Source organism: Fistularia commersonii, chromosome 25 (assembly GCF_037954325.1).
Source record: "Fistularia commersonii isolate RoL2024-O1a breed Wild chromosome 25, RoL_Fcom_v1.0, whole genome shotgun sequence".
In the NCBI taxonomy this organism is placed as follows: Eukaryota; Metazoa; Chordata; class Actinopteri; order Syngnathiformes; family Fistulariidae; genus Fistularia; species Fistularia commersonii.
Genome location: NC_141308.1, coordinates 1,066,697 through 1,091,864, shown reverse-complemented (window position 1 = coordinate 1,091,864; position 25,168 = coordinate 1,066,697). Strand labels below are relative to the sequence as shown.

General features: G+C 37.3%; 2 protein-coding genes across 3 annotated transcripts; both read left to right on the top strand.

Annotated features, from left to right (window-relative positions):
- The first annotated feature begins 9,370 nt into the window (after nt 1-9,370).
- Nucleotides 9,371-21,146, top strand: prkacbb (protein kinase, cAMP-dependent, catalytic, beta b). Of its 2 annotated transcripts, none has more exons than XM_086172813.1 (10): nt 9,371-9,769; nt 14,162-14,217; nt 14,303-14,431; nt 15,206-15,304; nt 15,412-15,494; nt 16,172-16,298; nt 16,389-16,484; nt 16,751-16,873; nt 16,991-17,155; nt 19,666-21,146. In XM_086172813.1, exons 1-10 carry the CDS (start codon nt 9,724-9,726, stop codon nt 19,789-19,791), a joined length of 1,050 nt encoding a protein of 349 aa, XP_086028939.1. In that variant the 5' UTR covers nt 9,371-9,723; the 3' UTR covers nt 19,792-21,146. The 2 variants fall into 2 exon arrangements, with proteins under 2 accessions (XP_086028939.1, XP_086028938.1); XM_086172812.1 differs by having other exon boundaries at nt 9,373-9,769; nt 14,156-14,217.
- Nucleotides 21,147-21,930: 784 nt separating this feature from the next.
- Nucleotides 21,931-24,586, top strand: exosc4 (exosome component 4). The gene is made up of 3 exons (XM_086172835.1): nt 21,931-22,143; nt 23,703-23,909; nt 24,003-24,586. Exons 1-3 carry the CDS (start codon nt 21,973-21,975, stop codon nt 24,360-24,362), a joined length of 738 nt encoding a protein of 245 aa, XP_086028961.1. The 5' UTR covers nt 21,931-21,972; the 3' UTR covers nt 24,363-24,586.
- Nucleotides 24,587-25,168: the final 582 nt, after the last annotated feature.

Below are 25,168 nucleotides of genomic sequence, written 5' to 3'. Positions count from 1 at the left end.
TGAAAAGGGATCTGAAATGAAATATTCTAATGGTGGAGAGGTTCATTCTTCTTCTGTCGGAGCCTGTTTGTATATGCATATATGGTGCTTGGGATATACTAGTGTGTTTGCAGATCAATATGATTTCATTGCACGTGACCCATGGGATTTATTATCATCACTCATTTTAATGAGGTAGCAAGTGATAGGGCTACAAGATCACGAAGAGAAATGCTCCACTGGGGGAGTGCAAAGACCGCCACCAGATGGTTTTGTTGGGAACGACTGGAATACCAAACAGGCTTTACAAACAGAATAATTTTACTTGCAGGGTTAGGTAGCATAAATTCGGCCATATCGATAGACTTGAAAGAACTTATTAGAGGGTTTAAAAGAGAAAAAGCTCTCTCTTGCTCTCTCACTCCTATAATATGTACACATATGTAGGTAAAATATATATTTTTATTTTATTAATTATCTTTTAAGTAGATAAATGGTTATTTATCTATCAATTTTATTTGTGGTCTGCGTTCTGGGCATAACGATTTTCTACGTCGTACCATTTCGCATTACAACTGAAAATATGCAGTGACATATGGGGCCAGACTGATTCTGGCTTTAATTTCATAGTAAATTGTTGGTCTTTTGAAGCCTTCAGTTACCACATGGTGGCACTGGAAATTGTCTACTTAATACCTGTTATATTATCACTATAGTCACCAGTCCTTCAGATGCCTCAAGCTTTCTGTGAGATGGGAGAGGAACAAAGAGAATATGAATTAAATCTGTAACTACTCTGGCCCCTGGCAAGTGTTTGAGTTCAGCATTGCTTTATGAGTCTTTCATCTAATTCTGATCTGAAATTCTTGGTCTTAATTACAAAGGTAGCAGGCAAACTATGGCTACCAGACGATGGTGAAAATTGGAAGCTGAGCAATCTGGAAACCTTAAAAAGAGCTGAACTGTGAATAGCTCTCCTACAGTGGAGATTTTAAAAGGAAAAGGAGAAGTCAAACTGAATTCTTAAAGATCAGAAAGAGCACTTGGATTCTGCAATTCTGAGGGAATATGTTTGAGAAGATCAACCCATCCACTGCAGCATAGTGGTACAGCAATGACTGGCTCTACTGTCCTAAAGAAAATTTTGTGTGCTTTGAAAACTAATGTGAATATAGTTTCACAGTGACAAGCAGTGACAAGCACAGTGACATATCAAAAAAAAAAGGTCCTCTGAGTTGATGACAAAAGGTAATTCATGCAGCACTGAGAAAATTACACTATGAAAACTGACTGAATAGTTGAAAGAATAGAATCTATTTTGATTAAATCCCAATGTGGAAAGTTTATATCCATGTAAGAACTGGTTTACGGGCAAATGTTTGCAATAATTGAAAATAAATCTAATTTCTGTTCTTTTTTCTATATGTACTGTATGAAAGACATACTTTGTAAATTGACCATACATTTTAGGGTAGCCTTCCTTTTTGCTATAGAATATAAGTACATTGTCTGTACCTTTACCTCTGCAACATAAATATCAAATGCTCTACAATTGTTGATTTTATTTTAATTGTTTACATATAAACTGGCTGAATGTGTTGGTAATGATAGGCTGACAAGCACAAATGAATATGCATGTATAAATCATCAATTTTAAATTGATCATTGATAGTACTTCAAATCCTACCTCCCATTTGCTGCCACTAGAAAATAAAGGCATGTATGGTTCCTAACATAGGCCAAAAACACAGTCGATCAACTGGAGACACGTTAATTGCACAGACGTGTGAATGTGAATAAGTGATTGTTTGTCTCTATATGGACCCAGTGATCAACTGACTAACAGCTCAGGGTGAACCCTGACTCTGTAGATGGCAGCTGGAATAGGCTCTGACATCCTACAACCAAGAGTGTAAGAAAAACAGAATAGATTAATGAACTGTGCTGAAACATTATTAAGCTATAGGTAAATGCAATAGTATTTTGTAGGGGTCCTCTTCTCTTTACATAGTTAGAAAAATAATTTTGAGTAATTAATTCATTGTGGACCTGAAATCTTTTTCAGTTCATGTTTTCTTTGCAAACAAAGGGCTTCTCTTGGAGAAAAAAAAATCTCAATTTGAATAAAACATTCAACAAAGATTGAACAAAACAACAGAATCAGACTTAAAGGTTCCTGATTATTGGCCCAACTTTCATTAAAATGTAATAAACCATGACTGATACGATCTGAAATCAGTCTAAATGATAATTATGTTGATACACTAGTCCTGTGAAAATAAGCAACTGCTTGCTAAGACGGTGCATTTGCATACTTTTCCATTTATCCCTGGATGAACCTAGAGTCAACAATTACCACAACTAGTAGTAAAGTACTGAAGTAGTGAAGTATATTCCCCCTGTAGCTTGATTAAATTGCATGCCTGTAATCCTTGGGACACACAATGAAGACCTCAATGCAAGCGGTGGATTTTATCCACACCAGTAAGAAATGTTCAAGGGCACCCGTAGAACAGCAAAATATTGCTCTGAATCACCAAGACTGAAATGTTTTGGAGATCAAGATTGAAGAAAAAAGAACAAGGGGACAAGGAAACAAACTTCAAACTGAGACACCACAAAGATGATAGTTCCCTGTCATCATTCTTCTCACCCCTTTTACAAACACTACAGACTCCAAAAGCTGCTGTCTATGGACTTGACGATCCATGGCGGAGTGTTTGTTTGATCTCGGTCACAGTGATTTTGATGCTACTAGCTGATACAGGTTTGTCCCTTAATGCCGCAAGTCCAGGGGAAACATTTGATCCATTCTTCCAAAAGTAAGCCTGTCCCTGGGAGGTGTTTCCATCTACCTGTCACATTTGTCCCGGAGTCAAAAATCAACATCAAAGGCCAGAGTCTTGCTTTTTTCTCATTCCTTCTGGGGATTCACGGTGTACTCCTTAACAGGAGTCCAATTAGAAAAATGAACTTTAGAAGATTTAAACAAGCCTAAGATAGTAATTCTGTCACACCAAATGCTTCAATTACTGAGCTCTACAGTATTTAGCCAATACAACCAAAATGCTTCAAAATATTGTTCCGGTTATATATCGAATATTTAGGTTAATGCCCCAAGTTCAGGCATCTAAGTCCAAGTCATATCACCTCAGTAACATTGTTCACCCACTAAATTATTTGATAAATTATCTTCAAACTCTTTTATTTACCGTACATTGCTTGAATAGCTAAAGATGAAGCCAATGCTTTCTTTGGTGCTAGTATGGATATGATGCAAACAAAGCAATGAGATGGGCAGTATTAATACATTTTTCAGAAAGCAGTACTTGCAATATAATTGTGGTTTGGCTGTTTAACCCTTGTGTGGTGTTCGGGTCTGTGGGACCCGTTTTCACTTTGTGTGAACAGACCCGAATACCACACAAGGGTTAATTCACGTACTAAAATTTTAAATTCACGGCAGCTTATATCTAGCAGGAATTTGTGGTTCTAAGAGGAAACATTTGGCAATAATCTTTATCACTGCTACAATTGAGTTTGACTACTATTCATGAGCAACTTTCAATTAGCTGATGTTGGTCTTCATTCTCATATTAACTGAAACCAGTAGCTGTCTGGGAGGTAGAAAAAACACATTCATCAACTTCAAAACATATGGTCAAATGTCAGGTTGGGTCAAAGGTCAAAAGTTTCAAAGTAAAGGCCTGCCATTAAGAAATGCATGGTGAGACATAACTTGATTTCATCAGCTAACATCTTACGCCATATGTACAAGAAAGTAGGTCAAAACTTTGACTCAGTCATGATCATGCAGTGCGCAAGCCCTGTAGTTATACCCCTTCATGCAAAACCATACATGAGTCATGACAAGTCGTTTGTCATGACGATCTTACAGAGCCTACACCCAACGGCATAAATAATTACAACCAGTGTCATGTCTTATCTGTACCGGCACTATGCAGGCTTTACAGCATGACGGCTCAGGTTTAATATTCTCATAGGTCAGTTACTATGCTGTTTGCATTGCTTTGAAGGATTTATGTCAGTCTACTCACTGACCAGTATTTGTACAAAGGAGGCTTATGCATGTTCCAGAAGAGGGAAATACTGAAGATGGAAATAGTTGAGGAGGGTAACACTCTTGCTCAGTTGGGGCGGGGGGGAGGCAGACATTTAAAAGAGCTTACTGCTGTAGCTTTCACTCTGGCTTTGATTGTCTTTGCTTTGATCTGGTTTGGGCGGCCATGTTGTGCAGTGTTATCCTCACATAATCTCTGGAATCTCTGAAACGCTGCAGTGGAAACGACACTGACACAGGGTTTGTGCCTTTGCAATTCTTTGGCCAATTTTTTTACCGTCTCGATTACATGGATTTCAAGTTTAAAACATGAAATCGATGGCAAAAAATGCAACAAAGGTTTTAAATATATGCACATGTTTTTTAAATATAGAATATACGGACAAGGTTATTCAGCCATAGTTTGTGTCGAGATATGTTGACTTCCGCATGCAGATCTGTTTTCTTCATCAATCAACCTGCCACTTAATCAAATGCAACAATTTTATCATTCAACCATTAAAACAGTGTAACGAGAAGCTGTTATGTCCTGGAGGGAACATTTTGTGCACTAACACCAAAGCATTACTTCAAAGGGCTATTCTGCATCTATCCCAAATTAGCTGCTTGTGCAACTGTCTGTGCACTTTGAGACCGTCCTCTGCTCGTATGAAAACGTTATCATGTGGTTGGGAAATTACAGGTATTCGTGTTGTAGTGCACCACTGAGACCACCAAAAGACTAAAAACATTGAATACCCCCTGTATGAAACCCTGCAAAGTGAGCAGAGACTCAATGCTGGATCAACATTCCCAGACAGATGTTTACGTGATACCTCTTGATGTACTAAGCCAGCCAGCTAGAATGTTGGAGAACAGTGCCACGATCTAGAAAATAAGACACCAAGTCGTCAGTGGCAACAAAGCAGAGGTGATACTCTGTGTTCCTCTTGCTTATATCTCATATTTCCCTTTTTATACTTTCAGGTTTCCCTCAAAGACACTTGAGTCCTTACTATGTTTGAAACAAAATCAAACCGCGGGCCTTCGCAATAGGTCACTGTTACTCAGTGTATTGGAAGCCAAACATTTTTAAAAGGGATTTATTAACTGATTGATGTTGTGTGTTTTGACGCACACTTGGAAGACCTTCTGCAGTTTGCATATGATTTGCATCACCTGCATGTTATTAAGCAAGAAACACTTGCAAGAGCTTGCAGAGAAAGCATCACACTAAAATGTTCAATGAGACTGTCTAACGACAATAGTAAACAGAATGTAATGATTTTTTTTTTTATTAAATAAACAAATGCATGATTAAAAGTTGGACTACAGCTGGAAGGCAGCTGTTCCAGGCAAACTAACTTGGCTGTATGCATGTGTCTTTGCACACTTAATCAAATGTCCCATTGTGCTCATCTGGAGTGAATTAGACGGAGTGGGGGGGCCCCGGGGCTTTGATATACAGAGGAGGAAATGGGTAATGTCCTGAAACCACATGCAACATCCTAATAGTAGCTAGTGACTGATAAGAAAGAGGTAACCAGATTAACTCCATTAGTGTATAACTTAACCTAACCTAACCTCGTTTTTTTCTATCTAACTATCTCTCAGGCTTGAAATAGTATATTGACACATTAAGGTACACACAGTGATTGAGTTACTCTCCTCCTGTCTTAATTACACATAATGACTAAATAAAGGCAGTGATAACATGTGTCCAATAATAACTATTGGGTCTTTTTAATCCTTTAATAAGGTCACCATTGCAATGTTGTCGGTTTGAATCCTAGAAAGGGGAAGGGATTTTAGGGATCTAGTGATAAGCAAGAGCAGGAGAGCTTCAAATATCACACAGCCTACTCACTATAAATTCAGCTGATGTGCTGGGGAGGAAGGCACTCAAGCTTCAACCACTGGAGTGGAGTTGGTTGGTAGCCAAGAGAGGAAATCTGTGGTTGTACTTGGCAGCTCCTGTGTGAATGTGTAGCAGGGTGTGTCTGAAACATAGCCACTCTACCCAATATTGAAATTGCCCAGACAAATAAACTTAAAATTGTGTTAAACTTAAAATCTTTTGCACAGCAAGCCACAATGTTATTGACAAAATAGCATATTTAAGATGCTGTTGTGAAAAATAGGGTTAAAAAAAGGAAAACCCAAACTACAGCTGCAAAGAGTCTACAACAGGAATACATGCTTTTCATTCACTGATGAATCTAAATCATTCTTTTTGGAGCTCTTATTATTTCTGCAAGAAGGATTAAAAAAGCCAAAATAACCGGTGGGGATGAATATGTAATGTTGTTTTTTGGGAAGAAATTAAGAAGAAAGTAGAAATTGAAAAAATGAAGAGTTGCAACAAATGAAGATCCCATAAACAAACTATCGCTAACTACACGTTCATACATCATGAAAAGACGGCAAAATAAAGCATCATTTTTTTGTCCACATAATTACTGTGCATTTACAAGCACTTCCTTGGAGTGATAACACATAAAGACAGCCATTTAGTATTGAAAAATAAATATTTACAAAATGCAGCCAGCCATACCTCTACATTCACACAGTAAATCGCACCAGCTGAAAATGGACTGGAAAAATTCTATGAATACTCATCATTTAAATCAAGAACACATTGGAGTCATCGTGACAGCGGTAAGGGAAAACATCTGAGCTCAAAGACCAAGGGTTTTCGAGACCCTGCAACGGCACTTTGCTGCCCTCTTCTGTAGTAATATATTCTTGCAGACCAATACGTTTACACAGTTTCAAGGCAGAGCATTTAAATAAAATAAAATATTGAATTTGATGTTGCATTATTTATGATCTGGGTAAAAAGGAAACATGCCTCTAAAATCTAATTTTCTGTTAATAAGCAATGTCTCACCAAAGTGTTTCATATAAATGAAAAGAATGTGTGCATTTCTCAGATTTGCCCAAAGTTTTTCAAAACGATAAATACATTTAAAAAATAACAGAGTTAGTAGTAGGCAAAGTAAAGGTGAATTGAAGCTCTCTTTCTATACACAGGGTGGAATTTTGTTGTTTATGGATGGGAATATGCCTGTATTCAAACAGAAAACAGCACTCATCACACACCTTATCAAAATATGACAGCTGACTGCCAGTGTCAGTGAGAAACTGAGCCTCCCATTGCACATGTCCATGATAATTAGATCATAATATCTGCAGAAGGCTGAGAGGTCTTGTTTTGAGGGCAGGGCGGTTGCATGGTGAAGGAGATTGAAATAGTGCCGATAAAGGAACTGCAGTCCAAATTTACTTACTTTTTAAATCAAGTGTGACAATTGGTTGAATTATTTTATCAATGTTCAAGTTCATTCTTGATCGTGTACTAATTGCAAACAAAGAAACATTCAAACAACTGAACCTGACATGAAATTAAAGAGACCATTAAATTGAAAATATTTGAAAACACATTTTAAAATAAACATGACACAACTAAGCCCTCAATTATCCTAAGTATGGGCAGTGTGCACTGCACACTCTTAATAGCCAGCAATGTGATTGGGGGGGGGAAATTAATATGGCCAAGGGAGAAACTGATATATAGGATGCTAGGTTATTTTCCTGATTGATTCCAGTTGTAAAATTTTAGAAAGAAAATGTAAAATCTACTTATTCAATAAAGTCTGTTAAGTCAATTTTTGGTATATGCCATTTCTTCCTTCCATTTCTTCCAGTATGTATTTATAAAGGTGTTTTGATTAATTCAGAATGATACACTCCTTCAATGTTTTTTTGTATCACAGTTGTTGAATGAAATATCATTTTATTTGATGTTAAATAATCAAATAATTCAGTGGTGAGGCCAGAATTTGTGGACACCAAAGTGTCCAGGCCAACCCGCATGAAATTTAAAGATTTACAGAATCTTCTAGATTCAAAGCATTTATTGCCATTTGCACAGTCTGGAAATGTGTTTCCCTGTACAATGAAATATTCATTTTGCCTTCCACAGTGAAGCCAGATAGGTAATAATAAATGAATAGTAAACATACTGTTGCAGCCAGATGTAAAAAGTGCAACATCATGTTGCATATATGATCATAAACATATTTTTAACATCAGTATATCAGTTTGTAAATAGTACAACTGTGAAGTGACAGCTAAAACTAACAAGATAAATCAATCAATGAAACCTGATTTGAAATACTGTCATTTTGACTCTAACAGTAAAATGATTTGGAAAAAATTTCAAGAATTGTCATATGAACAATGTTACAACAAGCAAGCTATTAAAGAAAGTAGCAATGGTCAGAATCACATAATAGGTTATGACTTAAAGTCTTGAGTTGTTTAAACTGCACTCAAGCAGCTTTCAATATTATCAGAATAAAATCAATCTTTTGTCGATTTCCTTTGATGTTTAGGGTTATGTATTAATCATAGTCACTACATAGGTCCGTTATCTATATTCCATGATCTAGCATGTAAACCGTAGGCCCATACACTTGATGCCCCTTAGTGTTCAAAATCCTATTCCATAGAATGTGAAATCTGATTAAATATGTTACCACTATATCAAAGAAACAAAACAACCAAGATGTATCTGGGTTTGAGAGTTAAATAAGCATCCTTAGATGCTTATTCAGAACATCTTAAATCAGAAAAAAAGTAGCCCTCACCCCCCAAAAAATCATCACATTTAATCCCAAATCACAAAATCTTTCACACTGACGTAACTGTACAAATTCACCCGAATATGGGGAAAGTCCTGAGAAGTTTGAGAAGTATCTTTCCTAAGATTCTCTGTCGCTTCTTTGTGCTGATGCATTTCTGTTGTGTTATGAGTAGTAGTGTGGTTTATCATTCAAGGTAATCTTAAACTTGCGCTATGTTGTTCTAAACGCAGTATCAAGGTGGCAACTTGAGTAAAACAAAGACACATGTGCTTGCCTGGAAAGGATTTGCTTACAGTTCTTCTTGTGTGCACTTGTGTGTCAGTGCAGAAAACTGCGATTGTCAGAAATGATAAAGAAATGCTGGATTGTTGCCATTTTTAATGTTCTGAGAGATTTGTCTGTCCAGTTTATATTGTACTAACTAACAATGATGCCTCAAGGACACATAATACTTCTACTTTCACTTTCAATCTAATATTATCTATGCTTAAATATCATATATACACACTGATTGTTAAGAGTAGGCTTATTATCATACCGGCAAAAGAACGTATTATGATCGATCACAAATCTAACTGGTTTAGCATACTTGAGCTCTCCTGTAACACATAATTGCAATTGTGATGCTCCAAAAACGCGGAAGCCCATCATGTTTACCGTGTTGACCGAAACATCCCTGGCCAGTCCTGAAAGTCCTGAGAGCGGAGCACAAGGTGGAGGCGGCTGGCTGGGCGAGCAGCTCATTACGAAAAGTGACCGCTAGTTTTCTGTTGACCAGAGAGACCTAAACCGTAGTAGCAAGAACGGAAACGTTTTCCGAGAGACGAAGGAGGGGGAGAGACCGAGGAAGGGCGAGGGGGGACTGCTGGACGGGACGTCGGGCTTTTATACCTTTCCGGTCGAAGTGCCTAAATATTTAGCTAAATCGATTTATCTGTTTGCGGGGCTCGTGGGATAGCAGCTGTAAGGAAGGTTAGCTAGCCACCGCCACCGCCATCTCCTCTCAGTCGGAGCGACCGCCGTGTCTTCCACACCATGGGGAACGCTGCCACTGCCAAGAAGGGCAACGAGCTAGAGAGCGGTGAGTCCCTTTTGGTGTTTGACCTCAAACCTGTCTTTGGTGCATTCAGTCGTTTGACACTTACGGTCCCCTAAATATCTCCTGTTGGTCAGCTTATTATTTCAGAAACTGTCTCGGGGAAGAAAAAAGAAAGTAGGAAAGGGCCGTACCGTCTGTCATACCCTTATCTAATATCGCGCCGAAAAATATAAAAAAAAAAAACAACTTTACAAATACGCACTGGCACCATGCGTGGTATGTGAATCCAATGAGCTTGTTGCACAGCTAACCTGGCTAGCAAGAATGGTACCCAGGTTGATGTTGTGGTTATCTTGGCTCCAAGGGGGTGGTTCGGGGGGCACTGATGGTGGAAACAGTGAAATAAGAGTCAGTTAGAGGCTGTTCCACCGGATCGACAGCTATGCTTGTCGATAAATGCTATGGCGATTAAGTCACGTGTTGAAATGCCGTTTGCATGACACCTCGATCACAAGATTGATCGAGCTCGTTGACCAGCTAGCCTGCTAACTTTAGCATTGAGGGGGGGTGGTGGTGGTGGTGGGGATTAGCCATCTGAAGGCCCCTGTCATTTCATTGCCTCTTGGTGGTAGTGGCGGCTGTGCAGGCCTGTATACAGACACACAGCTAGCCGTGGCGTGATGCCTCTCCCCATAAAAATAGTACGACAATTGATAAATATCCCCAGGCAAGCATCATCTCATCATCTGTAAAATGATGACATTCTCAAGTTGCTTGAATAACTGCTGGGATGTGTCTCATGTTTTGTTCACTGCTCGCTGTATTGGACTGAAACTTTGCAATGACTATATGAAATCAGCAGCCCTAAACCACGAACCCATGAGTAATTTTTATAAAGGGCTATTAAATTGATATCCAAGGCAGTGTGGGACTGTTCCCGCAGCCACGTTTTATTCTTGGATGTATAAACAAAGCATTCCTCTGTATAGCACCATGACCAAATATGGTGAGGAATTGTTGGAAATGCCCTGTTTCCATTCATAAAACAAGCACTTACTACCGTCTTGTATGCATACAAACACAAACAGATATACCTGAATTTAGTCACCTCTATTGGTTTTTAGAGGCCTTTTCTAATCTTGCTTTGCTAAAAGTCCATCAAGGCTCACTTCTCACTCAGCTTGTCATTGACTGTAGCAGCTTGTCATCAGACCTTCGTCAGAGGATAAGGGGCATTACAAGCTTTGAAACGTTTGACGTAATTTGGCCTAGACCAATACTCCTGTGCTTCTATGCTTTGATATGTACAGCTGGTCGATACTGATGTAGCAATAGATATATACCTGGTTATAAAAATAAGACCTATAGGTTTGTTAAACTGATTTTATTAGATGAGCTGACCGTAACCAGTTCATGCATTTTTAATTTTTGTCTTACAAACAAATGCTTTGAATTGTTCATTTCAGATGAAGTTCTTGGTTTTTAATTTGTTTGTTTTCTGATAGTCAATACGTGGTCCTCCAACATTTATGCGTCTACTGAGAGAGACAAGGCAGGCAATATGAACAGTGCACACTAAAGACTAACAGGCACAGATGATCAGATCATCAAGAGTTCCCAAACTGCATAGCATTGCGTATGAGTGTAACTATGATCCTAGATCCTTTACCGCGGCTAACTGTTAAACCTATTTAAGCTGACATTGTACCTGAAGCTGCAGATTTGTCTGGAGTGTAGGTGCTCTGACAAGACAACCTGGTTACCTACATTGCTGTGTATACTTTAGATTACCTGTGTTTACAGTATATAGCTGTCATTAGCTAAAGCACCTGGAACAGCACCAATACAGCGCATGTAGTGGGAGACTGAACGGGTGCAATCTTGATTCCTTTGTATTCATATTAGTGTGTTCATGTAGTGTTTCACACTGTAATCTAACAGTATAAACAAACTTAATTCAACAATTCCATCTAGATTTTGCGTTAGTTGTTTTTGAAGTCAGTATTGAATTGTTTTTCATACCAACAAGAACACTTGAACTTTTAACTGATAACATTTCAGGGATGTATAGATTTTTCTGGAAAAGTTTGCTATATTTTTGGAAATATTATTTTGGATTATTATTTCAAATGAAAATTGTAAATTATAATAACAAATAGCAACATACGTAATGTTTTCATTTACGAGTTTGTAAAATCTGTATAATCAGCAATATCGGATATGGTAGATGTGTTTGCCTTGATTACATATCATACTATAGGACTTTCTTTTTTCAAATGTACCAGTAATACATTTTTCTGAAGTTATTATTCACTTCCCCACCCCTGACAAGGTTTGCTTTTCAGTGCTGTTTGTCTGCCTGTCAAACTTGATGAGCATAGGGTAAGGTCGACTACATTTAATTCAGGCTCAGATATCATTAACATTTATTTACATTTATTTAAAAACGTATCTTCATATCCATCCATCCATCCTACTGTTTACCCTACTCTGGGTCGCAGGGGATGCTGGAGCCTATCCCAGCTGCTATCAGGCGAGAGGCAGGGTACACCCTGGACTGCTTGCCCGTCAGTTGCAGGGCCACATATTCAGATAGACAACCATTTACTCTCTCATCTGCACCTCTGGGCAATTTTTCCAATGTTTCCATTTAACCTGCTGCATATTTTTGGCCTGTGGAAGGAAAGAGGAGAACCCAGAGGAAACCCTAGCAGACACGGGGCAGAACATAGAAAGGCCACACAGAAAGGCCTCCTGTTGGAAATCGAACCAGGGTCTTTCATGCTGTGAGGCCAAAGCACTTAACACTATGTCATCGTGCTGCCTGTATCAATAGATTTAATTTTAAAATGTACTTCTCGTTTCATAATGTTTCTACTTCAGGCCAACACCCTCTGGCTAACTGAATTTATTGCTGTTTGTGAGATTTTCATCTGATGATAAGTAAAGATCATTTGTTCACAGTGACAAGAGCAGGAAAAACAGTTGATAGTTAAAAATGTGACTCAAGAACCCAGAATTGTTCAATACCTTTCTTGAAAAGTAGCTACTAATAATTACCATACTTTGGCACATTAGTATCTTTAGCAAAATTATTTAGGCAATATAGTATCAAGTTTCTATTTTAATTGCCCAAACTGAAACAGATTATTTTCATTGTCAACAAGTGCGTAATTTTGAACAGTTACAGTATACAAAGTGACAAATTGGCAGCATTACAATGTAATTTTATTTCATTTTGTTCATTTTGACAATATACTGAGCAGTTAATTGAATGAAATGAATGAAAATACCTGAAATATCACAAGCTATGTGATATTTTTGAGCTTAACATTATTCTGATATAACACTTTTTAGGGAGACAAGATTCAATCTAAGGTTTGGGAACACTGAATTTATTTATTTATTCCTTCTTTTTTTTATACCAATTTTGTTACATTTTAAATCCTTTCATTTATCAATATTGCATGGGAGTTTTTACATTACATTACATTACATTGCATTTGGCAGACGCTTTTAGAGGACATAGGGACTGCAGTTTTTAAATCTGTCATTATACATTAGAGGGATAAATATATTTTCTCCTATATGTATCTTAACACATGTACTTTTAATATGGTTGTAGATGGCTCGTTTCTCTTTCACAATCACCGGTGAATGTCTACTCTGTTCTCATTCTTGTTAATTCAGTTGCAACATATGCTTCATGTGTGTTAATGTGTTTGACTTGTTTATATGTACATGAACTCTATATTTCTCTTTGTCTTCTCTTCCGTATCATCCCATCCATGTGGGTGATTGTTCCTGCAAAACCTTGGTGATCAATAGAGACGTTTGGTATGCTTATTCCTCCAAAAGACGACCAGAATGGCAGATTGGCTTTGGTCTCACTGTAAAAACATGCTAGATGTGCTTGCTTTTATTGTGTGCTTTGATAATAAGTCAGTGTTTTTGTTGTCCACATTCTCTCAATCTGGATATCTGCTGTCTGCTGTGTTTTCCATACATTGGTTTGTCTTTGCTTACCATTTTTATTCTGTGTTTATTAGCCTTCCCTCAATGTGTACTAAGTGATGCAAAAGATGCTCAAAAAACCCTCCCTGTGATTTCTGAGTGTTGTGTTTCCCTCTCCCTGAATAAGGCTATTAAATTACAGAAAATAAGATTGATTGAATCTCTTGGCATGTGTCAATAATTTGCTTGTTTTGTGTTTGATTTTTGTCTTACTCCTAGAACAACCAAGTTATATTTTTATATGTTGTAATTTATATCCAGATGAGAGTTGAACATTTTCCCCTCATCTTTCCCCTTTTGGAATTTGACATTTAGACAGTTAATCTAAAAGCCAAAATATGTTCTTAATACCAAATAATACAAGTAGCACATATGAAACACGAATGATAAATGCATCTCTCTGCTTTTTTTCAGTGAAAGAGTTTCTCGCCAAAGCCAAAGAAGATTTCTTACGGAAATGGGAATGCCCACCACAGGTCAGAATGATGTGTGATAGAAAATGGAGAATTCATTAAGTTAATGTTTGCAGCAGAGTTGCCTAACATGCTGTTACTTCCTCAGAGCACAACGTGCCTAGATGACTTTGACAGATTAAAGACTTTGGGTACCGGCTCATTTGGGAGAGTCATGCTGGTGAAACACAAAGGAACAGAGCAATACTTTGCCATGAAAATACTGGACAAGCAGAAGGTCAGTTGATTGTAATTCAGATCCTTGTGTAGAATCAGGCATTATGGGACATTTTCAAATAATGAGATTGCTAAAACAGCCATTGTGCTGCCCTTTCTGGTGCCCCTCTTACATTCAACAAATAGCTACAAAAATGTTTTAACCTTGTGAGCAGGGTATTGTTTTTTTACTGGCTGAAGCACTTCTTGACAATCTGGTGGTTACAGACAAAATATCACAATGCCAGTTTGTTATACATGATATGTTAGGTTATCATGGGATACATTGAATATGATATGATAAGTGTGTTTCACTTAATGCAAACGGTTTCAAGATTAATTCAGAAACTGCATGGACTTTCATGAGGTTTTTCAGACAACCAACACATGCAGAAAACTGAGGCAACTCACCTAGGAATTTTTCTTATAAAAATCTGATAATCAAATGAGATTATAATCCAGAAAAACCAGAGTTTCTACATTGTCAAAGGCCTGGATGAATTCCAGAACACATGATCACAACCGTTAGCACACAAAGTGAAGTTACATCAGTTCATCTTCAAAAGGCACTGTCTTCTCTGTCATAACTTCCTTCTCATGTAAATACATTATTTATCAGAATGGTGGGTAAATTTGAACTTAGAGTTACACTTCACAATGGAGATCTGCATGATAACGTTTTCTGGTTGTATTACAGGATTTTTGAAATGTTAACATTTTGTGGTAGTGCTTGCTGTCTTTAACTAGAGCAAGGTTGTATTGCCTGACAAGGTCATTTTATCTCTTTTTCTGTCAGGTGGTGAAACTCAAACAAATAGAACACACATTAAATGAAAAAAGGATATTACAAGCTGTGAGCTTCCCTTTTCTTGTTAAACTTGAATATTCGTTCAAGGTAAGGTTTTTCCATAATTCAAGAATTGAAGCTACTTTAAAATTTTTAAAATACATTATATGCCATGGGGGCAAAGAAAAAAAACTTTGTTTTTTTTCTGTTTCAAGGACAACTCCAATTTGTACATGGTGATGGAGTATGTTCCAGGGGGAGAGATGTTCTCACACCTAAGACGAATTGGAAGGTTCAGGTGAGCTCAATCCAGTCCTGCTTATCATATCTCACAGCACATTAAACACATAGTGTGGACTTAGTTTGGTTTCAGAACTGTCCAAAGATGAGTGCTGTATGCACTGTTTCAACGATATATGAAAAGTATAACTACAGAGGCTAAACACATCGAATTGAATGTGTGTCTGTTCAACTGATAAGTTCATTTTCTCTTATCAGTTTATTAAGCATTGTGAACATACATTGTTTTTTATGATTGTTAAATATTTAAGAGACTACTTTATAATACTTTATATAATTATGAACTCCAAATGTGCTCAGTTATGTCATTCCTGCAGATATCATGGAGCAGTGAAGCTGCAAAACTAAAACAAGCTCATGATCTACTTAAACTAACAGAAGAATCAGAAACAAACCTTTTAGCTGAATAGCGATTTTGACGGGCAGGCAAAATAAGAAGCACAATTTATAAATACTATAATCAAACACAGAAAAGAAAGTGGAATTTTACTCTTATTTATAAATTACCTAGAGATATTTTAATTTGGCTCATCAGAAAGTTCTTTTACTACAGGAGGAATTTGTGGAAAGCACTGTTATTATGTTACGTTCTATATTCTTCATAATAATCCTGTTGTAGACTGATAAGTTTGAGGTTTTTTTTGCTAAACTGTCATCCTTTTCTTCTTCCTCCAGTGAACCACATGCCCGGTTTTACGCCGCCCAGATAGTGCTGACATTTGAGTACCTTCATTCACTAGATCTCATATACAGAGATCTGAAACCTGAGAACCTTCTCATTGACCATCATGGCTACATTCAAGTGAGTATGCAGTCAGTAAAAATCCGATTCGGTTGAAACTTAGGTGGCCACCTTTTGCTCGCTCACCCCATCTATGCTCTCAATGCCCAGGTGACAGATTTCGGATTTGCCAAGCGGGTAAAAGGCAGAACCTGGACGTTGTGTGGAACACCAGAATACCTTGCTCCAGAAATCATCCTCAGCAAAGTATGGAAGATTGAGGCCCAACAAAACTCACTAGAAATATATTAAAAAAGTTATTTTTTATGATTTTGTTTTTTCTTTACCAAAAATCCACATTTTCTTCTTTTAAATGTTTGAATGAGGGTTGTGGTTGTAAGTTAGTTAGTTAATAGTTAATCTCCTGACTTGACTCCTGATCTTTTATGCCTTCTCAATAGCAAGGAAAAAAACACAAATAAAAATGTGTTATTGACCCAACCTCTAAGACAAGTATCTCTTAATTCCTTAAGGGTTACAACAAAGCCGTGGACTGGTGGGCGCTTGGAGTCCTCATCTATGAAATGGCAGCTGGTTATCCTCCATTCTTTGCAGATCAACCTATACAGATCTATGAGAAGATTGTGTCTGGGAAGGTAGGTTACAAAAAATGTTTGAATTGTACACCTAACTGGAAAGTGCATTTATCCTTAAATACATTAAAAAAAAAAAAAAAAACTGGATGAACCGAATATTCTAAACTTTACTTTTAGGTACGGTTCCCCTCCCACTTCAGCTCAGACTTGAAAGATCTGTTGAGAAACCTACTCCAGGTGGATCTGACCAAACGTTACGGCAACCTGAAAAATGGAGTCAACGACATAAAGGGACACAAATGGTTTGCAACAACAGACTGGATTGCAATCTATGAGAGAAAGGCAAGACACAAACTGTTTGACCACTGAAATAACAAGTTAATTAGACATGAATGTGTTATTGATCTGTTGACAGTTTTAAAATATTCTTCTGTTTCTAAATGCAAGAGCATTATCAGATGAGTGTCTCATTGTTTTAATTTTGTGGTTTGATATTCAGTGGGGTGAAAAGCATGTTCTTCTTTTGAGTTTGATATTTCAGATCCGTGAGGAATAGTATTAACACTTGTAAATTGCTCAGCTTCACTGCAGGCAGTGTTAGTGATCTGTGGCAATGTGCCATAGATCCCTTACATGATAATTGGTGCTTACTGATCTGTTGTTAGTGGTTTATCAAAGTTCTTTACCATTCTAATTCAATAAACAGTTGCTAGAACGTCATCAAAGTGCAAAAATGTGAAGCACCTAGTTATAATTTTAAATAGGACATTGATAATATATCATAGTATGTGTGTCTGTGGCTAATACATAGAATGTATTTCTATTTTAGAAATTAGGCTGTGAGTATCCACTCATATGCACTTAGTTTGCTTTTTTGTAATGTTAAAGATTGTTGAGCAATTGGGACCTTACAAAGCATTCGTGTGCAATAATAGCTCAAAATCTACCATCAAATTCTTAGCAATGGAATAGTGTGACAGGAAACATTTGTGGTTTTTGGAAACACATGTTTTTTTTCAAGCAGGCTATGTCTTGCATTTGGATATCCATTTGGATATCCATGCTTGTCTGTATACAGTTCTCACACGGATCATCTATTTTTATGGACTTGTGGTTGTGCAGTATTCCTCAGTGTTTAGTGTGTGCTTCTTTACCTTTACTCACTTCTTCACAGAAACTTTCCAACAGAGGTTAATATAATTGACAACAGACTCTGTTAATATGGAGTTGAGGTTCAGTACCTTCAGTTTTAGTAATGAAGTAAATATGTGGTTTCTTCATCTTCTCACCTCAGAGGGAACGGGTAATTAGCTGGTAAAATGCCCAGCAACGTCGGTTGTGATTGATATATTTACAATGAAAACTAGGTAGAAGTAATTCATTAAACACAAACTGCACTACCCACAAACTGGAAGCGTACCGGTTTGTTCGTATCCATTCTTGCAATCAAACTAAAATTAGCTTCAAGAGAAGACAGAAGTGAATGTAATTCTTACAAACAAAAGCCTGATGGCAAGCTGCATCAAGGCAAATAAAATGCCTTGATGCCTTTCAGTTGCATTAGAGCATTTATATAAAATTATTATTGTTAGTTGTTCTCTTGTCACCGATTGACTGTTTTATGTTCTTGTTCAACCATTATATAAATAGTAAAATCCCATTCTGCAAAAGTCTCTCAATTGCAGCCTCTCATGCAATTGCTTGTCTCAGTGATTCAGAGTTAAAATAATACTATGAGTAACTATTAAATTTAAATTTTGTGGAAAACTTGATTTGCCCCTCATCCTTAATATTTTGACTGATCCAGGTATGACTATTTGCATGACCTCGAAATCAGATGACTGAATCTTGAAAATATCAAGAAAAAAAATCGAGAACCAAATAGGCCACAAGTGATGTGTTAAGTTCTAAGTGTAATCAGGCCCGGATAATCTGGAACTCAAAAACGTATCCTTCACGTTAGTTGAGAGAACATAGATGATCCTCACAATGGACACATTCAAACAGATGGGCTTGATTTGAGAAAGAACCCAAGTAGATAATTTAACTATTTCCTTATCTATTCTCTCTGATGTTTATCTGTTTAATCAGTGCTTTTCAATGAGCTGTTGTAATTTCATCTTTTAACAACATAGGCTTTAGGTTTGCTGTTCCAATTTTTGCTGGCTACAAATTGATTCAGAAAGTAATAAGTTACAAAACAAGAGGCAAATATTACTTTCATATAACTAAGCAATCATTCTGCAAAGGCAACAAATTACCTTAAAAACTTTAAGAAATAGTTTCAGAATTACCAATACATTCTCAAACCAATGCCACCAAATGACCACAAAGGGAATTGGGAATATTATGAACTAAATATTTTCTTCTTTATCATCTTCTTTACTATTCAGCTGTTCCCTTCAGGGTTTGCCAGAGTGAATCATCTGACTAATTTCTGATCCCATCCACCCTCTTCACTCCAAAAGAGAACCTCCACATTTTTGAATATGACTTAATCTTTGAAATTATAGTTGAAATGTATGAACAGTAATCATTAAAATTTATTTTATTTCAGGTGAAGACTGCATTTAGTAGCCTTCTATTAATATTTATCTTATAAAAAGTAGAACTATAGTCCTCTATATGTTGCTGACACATGGTTTATTTGGAGTGATGTGATTCTCTCCTCCTAAGAAGAAACTGCGATACTTGCCTAAAAAAAAAGGGTTTCCAATTCGTAAAATTTTAATTTTTTCCTTTCAAAATTTGAACACTAAGTTTGTCAATGAGGGTGTTCTAATAGGGTTGAAATTAAAATGTTAATTCTTACTCCTGCTAATGTTCTCCATGTTTTGCTGTGGTTCTTCCAGGTGGAAGCCCCATTCATACCAAAGTGCAGAGGCCCGGGTGACACCAGCAACTTTGACGACTACGAAGAGGAGGAAATTCGTGTTTCTTTAACGGAAAAATGTGTGAAGGAATTTGCAGAGTTTTAAGACGCAAGAACACAGACATATCAGGGAAATAAGGGGATCTTTGCACTCTTCTAAAAGACTTGGGATGGAGCAGAGACCATCATTTTTTGGATCCTACAACACAGTCCCTTCATTCCACAAGGCTGAATGAGGTTGCCATTATCATCGGGTGCCGATAACCTCTTACTGTCATGTATACCTGCATATTAAAGCAGACACACCACTTTTTCATTTGTTTTACTTTTTTTTTTAACCTACCCACCATTTTTTTTACTTTGAAGCAATTAGTTTTGAATGTTGTAATCCCCTTTTGAAATGTGATATAATTTTTAATCCCAAGCAAAAACTGAGACAATGGCCAATAATAGTCCACACATTGTAACAGGCTTGTAAGTGGCTGGTAGTTGTGAGAGATGTGGAGGATTCTGTCTAGTTAACTGCAGTTTCTATTCAATGTTCTTATACAATCCCACGTCTCATTGGCCACTGTAACATTTTTGGCCTGCTTTCAGAATTCGACTTTGTCCTCTGTGCATATCTGTCAGTTTTGTAATACATTGGGACACTGTGGGTGTTAAAAATATGACCAAATAGAAAACATCAGGAAACATAAAAAGAGAGGTTTGTTACTGTCTTTGCTTTTGCCTTAGAGAGCCAAGTCCTCAAACTTCCCCTTCAAAAAATGAAAAATCATCACCTTAATTTCTGTCCTGATTGTATTCAGTCCCAAGCACAGCAAGCCATTACAGGAAAACACAAACCTTTGTGACATTAGTGAAATACAGATTGAGTTGTTTGTTTGATCATTTTGGATTTGTTAGTTACATGTGAAATTTAACATTTCGTTTCTAACTTTTTGTCACTGTCTAATATTATAGTCACATTTTCCCTAGATCTGTTTGACCTTCTGTTACAATACAATTTTATTTTCAGTGGATGGAACGGAGTTAACTTAAATCCTCTAGGATTTTCATCAAGTGTAATGTAAAGTAAGAAGGTCAATGTGAATAGTGTTGAAGCTTTGTGCCTCAACATTGTTAGTGAAAAAAACGCAGTTTATAATGTATTAATTCAGAGATGTTTTGAAATCTCAATAAACAGAACACAACGCTTATACTTCATTTACCATATCTTCCCCATATATCACAGATTTTCATTCTTTTCAAAGAATATAGATTGCAACATATAGGTATGCATATTGGAAAGCTTGATTTCAAGGTACAGTTTTCTTCACAATACACTGGCTAAGGCTGCTCCTTTGTACCACACGTAATCCTGTTATTGTTACGCTCATTACATAAACCGTATATGCATTGTTACATATGTTTTTATTTATACACATTAGAGATGCTAATAAATTTTATTTTTAAAGTGTTGAAGTTGTGTGACTGTACACTTCAAGCAAAGGGTTTTCATTGAGTTTATATTACTGAAAAGAAAAATCTTCAGTGTTACACATGAAGACATTTTTTGCATTCACTGTCCTTGGAATGTTTCTATCTACCATGGAGACAGTGATTTTAGAACAAGATGACAGTCCTCACCAGTCAAAGCATCAGTTGTATTTACGTTTTCAGTTCATCTTATGCTGAGCTTACATCCAAAGACTAAGTGTTTAAAAACGCTCGTGCAAAACTATAAACTCACACCAGCTCAAATCTTAAAATTAGGTTTTAGCCTCAAGTCTTAGCATAGTCTAACAATACTGAGATTTTTTCACATTTAAAAGCTTTGATAAGATTTTATTGTAGGTTTTATCGTAGATAAGGGGGGCAATTGGAGGGCGTAAGGGGTTGCATAGCAGCAATAAGCAGATGGGCATCAAGAATTACATCAGTAAAAATAAATATATGAAATAAAGTTAAAATACAAATAAGATAAAAATAAAATGAAGCAACCCCAACATCCAATAGGCGCCATAAATAAAATGTATTATTATTATCGCTTGAACTTCTCCATTCCGTTGTCCGAGATAGCGGTGCGACTTTGACTTTTTAAGATTTCCTTCCAATTGCTCCACTGTAAGCCCGACATTATTCTTATTTAATGACGTGTATGAACGAGTTGATTTTTTTATGTAACAGTTATACTCTTTTGAACCCATGTCTTCCCGTAGCCTAGCCGCGAGAGGCTGTATGGGTAATGTAGTGCTCCCCCGCACGCTGGTCGTTTCGCTGTGAGTAATTTGTATGTAGTAGGAACATGGCAGGTTTGGAGCTGCTATCCGACCAGGGATACCGTCTAGACGGAAGAAAACCCTCAGAACTTCGAAAATTTCAAGCTCGAATGGGTGTATTTGCTCAGGCTGACGGCTCTGCTTATTTAGAACAGGGGAACACCAAGGCTCTGGCTGTCGTTTACGGGCCACATGAAGTAAGTAGCACTGAGGAATTAGTTAGCCGATAGCTTCGCTATCATTCATTACTATGACTGCTTATAAACAAGCTTTTATATAATAGCGTATTTACATACAAATAGGTTTATAGGTCTGTATATTAAGAGAAACATTCCCAAGTATCATCCACACGATTTACATGGCTTTGAACGATGAAAGCGAGCTAACACGTGTATATTAAAACTGATTGAACTACGATTGACTCTTACATAAGCACAATATCCCGAAAAAGTAAAACTCCCATCACCCTAATACTTTTGAGTCCACTTGGACACACATTTTGTTTAACATCATGTTTTGTTATCATTTAATGCCATCGAAGTCGCTTTAAACTTAGCATTAAGTATACGAACTGTACCAACTTCAGTGAATGAGGACATTGGCGGTTCCCAGCATCGTTCCTATGAACGTCACAAACTAATCACAATGTTTGATTGACAAAATAGATTGGCAGAGTTGAAAGAAGATTGTATATGCCTTTTTCGAAGGTAAACAAAACTAAAAAGATCCTGAAAGGTTTTATCGTAGAACGACATGAACCTAGTAAGGTTTTTTGGTGTCTAGATTTTGGCGAGTGAGTTCAGAGAGACCATTTTTATTCATGTTTAGCTATTTTGTAAATGCAGGTAATCTAAAGTGGCCAAGACATTCATTGTCTCATTGCAGGGTCTTGCTTGGGAATTTTACCCAAATGAATGTGGTTTGTGTAAAGACTTTCTACATTTATTCAGGGGTCAAAATATATAGATGATATAAATGTTTTGCATATATTATTGTAATGTTATGATATTATTCTTCTCTTTCTCCTGTTCCCTTCAGGGGTCACCATCTGCCTTGATCAAAGCCTATCTTCTGCATCTTCCTCTCTCACACCAACTAACTTCATGTCCTCATTCACTTCATCAAGAAATCTCCCCTTAGGGCTTCCTTTAGGCCTCCCGCCTAGCTGTTCCCTCAGACCGAGATATTCTCTATTTAACATTTTAAATAGTGTTTTAATTTTACATCTATACTATTATGTTGACACTTCTGCCCTCAGAGTACTATTACCCTTTCTCAAACTTCATTGCATGGCTTGTTGATTTTATAGCTACTACAACTTTGCACATCTCCCTTGTTCTTAAAAATCTGCACCAGCACACTTTTGCATATCTCAGGGACCCTCTTACTCTCTTAAGATCCAATTGAATGATCTAGTGAAAAACTACTGACACCTCTCTGACATGTTTCCATACCTTCACAGGTATATCTTAAGGACAAACTGCCTTTCCATTCTTCATCTTCCTCCCAAAGAAAACTTTAACATTTTCATTTCTTCTACCTCCAGCTCTGCCTCTTGTCTCTTCCTGGCTGTCACTTTCTCCCCACTGTCTGATACTTTTAATCACACTTCACACTTTTTTTCCATCCCTCTTCGACATTCCCTGTTGCTTAGTTCTGTTGAACCTGGGTATTTAAAGTCCTCTGCCTTCTTCATTTTGACCTATTGTTATCATAGTGTTGTTGCTCAAAATTTTTCTGACTTTTTTCTCCCAAGATGCGAGGTTCACGTAGTCGGATTCTACACGATCGGGCAGTCATCAACTGTCAGTACAGCATGGCCACATTTAGCACATCGGAGAGGAAGAGGAGACCACATGGCGATCGCAAGTCCTCTGAAATGAGTCTTCACCTGAAGCAGACATTTGAAGCTGCTGTGATGACCCAGCTCTATCCCCGCTCCCAAATAGATATTTATGTCAAGGTAAGTGTGCATGTTTAGGAGATGTTAATCATGCATTTATAAGTATTGTGAATTCTATACATCAAAAATGTGTGATTTCTGTTTCCAAAACAGATTTTGCAGTCAGATGGAGGAAACTACAGTGTGTGTGTGAATGCTGCCACTCTAGCTGTGATTGATGCAGGCATCCCCATGCGGGATTATGTGTGTGCATGCACAGTTGGGTTTGTGGACGAGACTCCATTGGCAGATCTTTGCTATGCAGAGGAAAGTGGAGGAATGAGCTCTCTAGCTTTGGCACTGCTGCCCCGCAGTGGGCAGATCGCTTTGCTGCAGATGGACGCCAGACTACATCAAGATCACCTTGAAACTCTTATTGAGGCTACTATGACGGCTTGTAAAGGTGTGAGCAAAGTGCTGGATGAAGTAGTGCGACAACACCTCCAAGAGGTATCTGTGCTCAATGGAGAGTAATCTCTGATGTGACTGGAACATTTGGACTAGTATTTGATAACATTGTTGAACATACCAGAATTGCAGTGATCTCATTGTGGATTGCTATAAATGTCTTATCATTTGTAAATTCACCCTTTGTGTGTTGCATTTATGTAATAAAATTAAAATGAAATTGGAATTGTTGACTCTTTGTGCCTGGTGCCCAATAAAATTACAAACCATGGGGTTGTGTAGAAATGGATGTATCATTATTCTGATATAGATGCTTAATACCCAACAAGCAATATTTCAAAGTTGATACTTTTTCAAATCTTGCGATATTGCCGTGCTAATACTAAACCTGCAAATTGTTTTATCCTTGGAGAGTTCACGCCTTACTTTTGTGTGTGTGAATATCAGTCCAGGCACATTTTAGATTAAGGGTGGGCAAACTACGGCCCACGGACCGCATCCAGCTTGTTGGTCTTTTTAATCCGGCCCGCCAAAGATTGTTACAGAATTCATACTTGATGTGAATGATTGGGTCAATGAATATGGGAGCTCTAACTGGAGATTATTTCATTTCTGGAGCTACTTGAGAACACCTGAGAATTTTCGTGAGCTGAATGACACAGATTGACTTTGTGATTTAGCCGTTACTGTGAACATACTTGCACATGTGAATGAGCTGGATGTGAAGCTACAAGGGAAAAACCAGTTTGTGCGTGAAATGAAAGCAAACATCAGAGCCCTCAAAACCAAGCTGGTTTTATTTTCAAAGCCAATGTCAGATGAGTCTGATATGTACTGTTAACAAATGCGTTTTTTTTTTTTTTAATATGTAT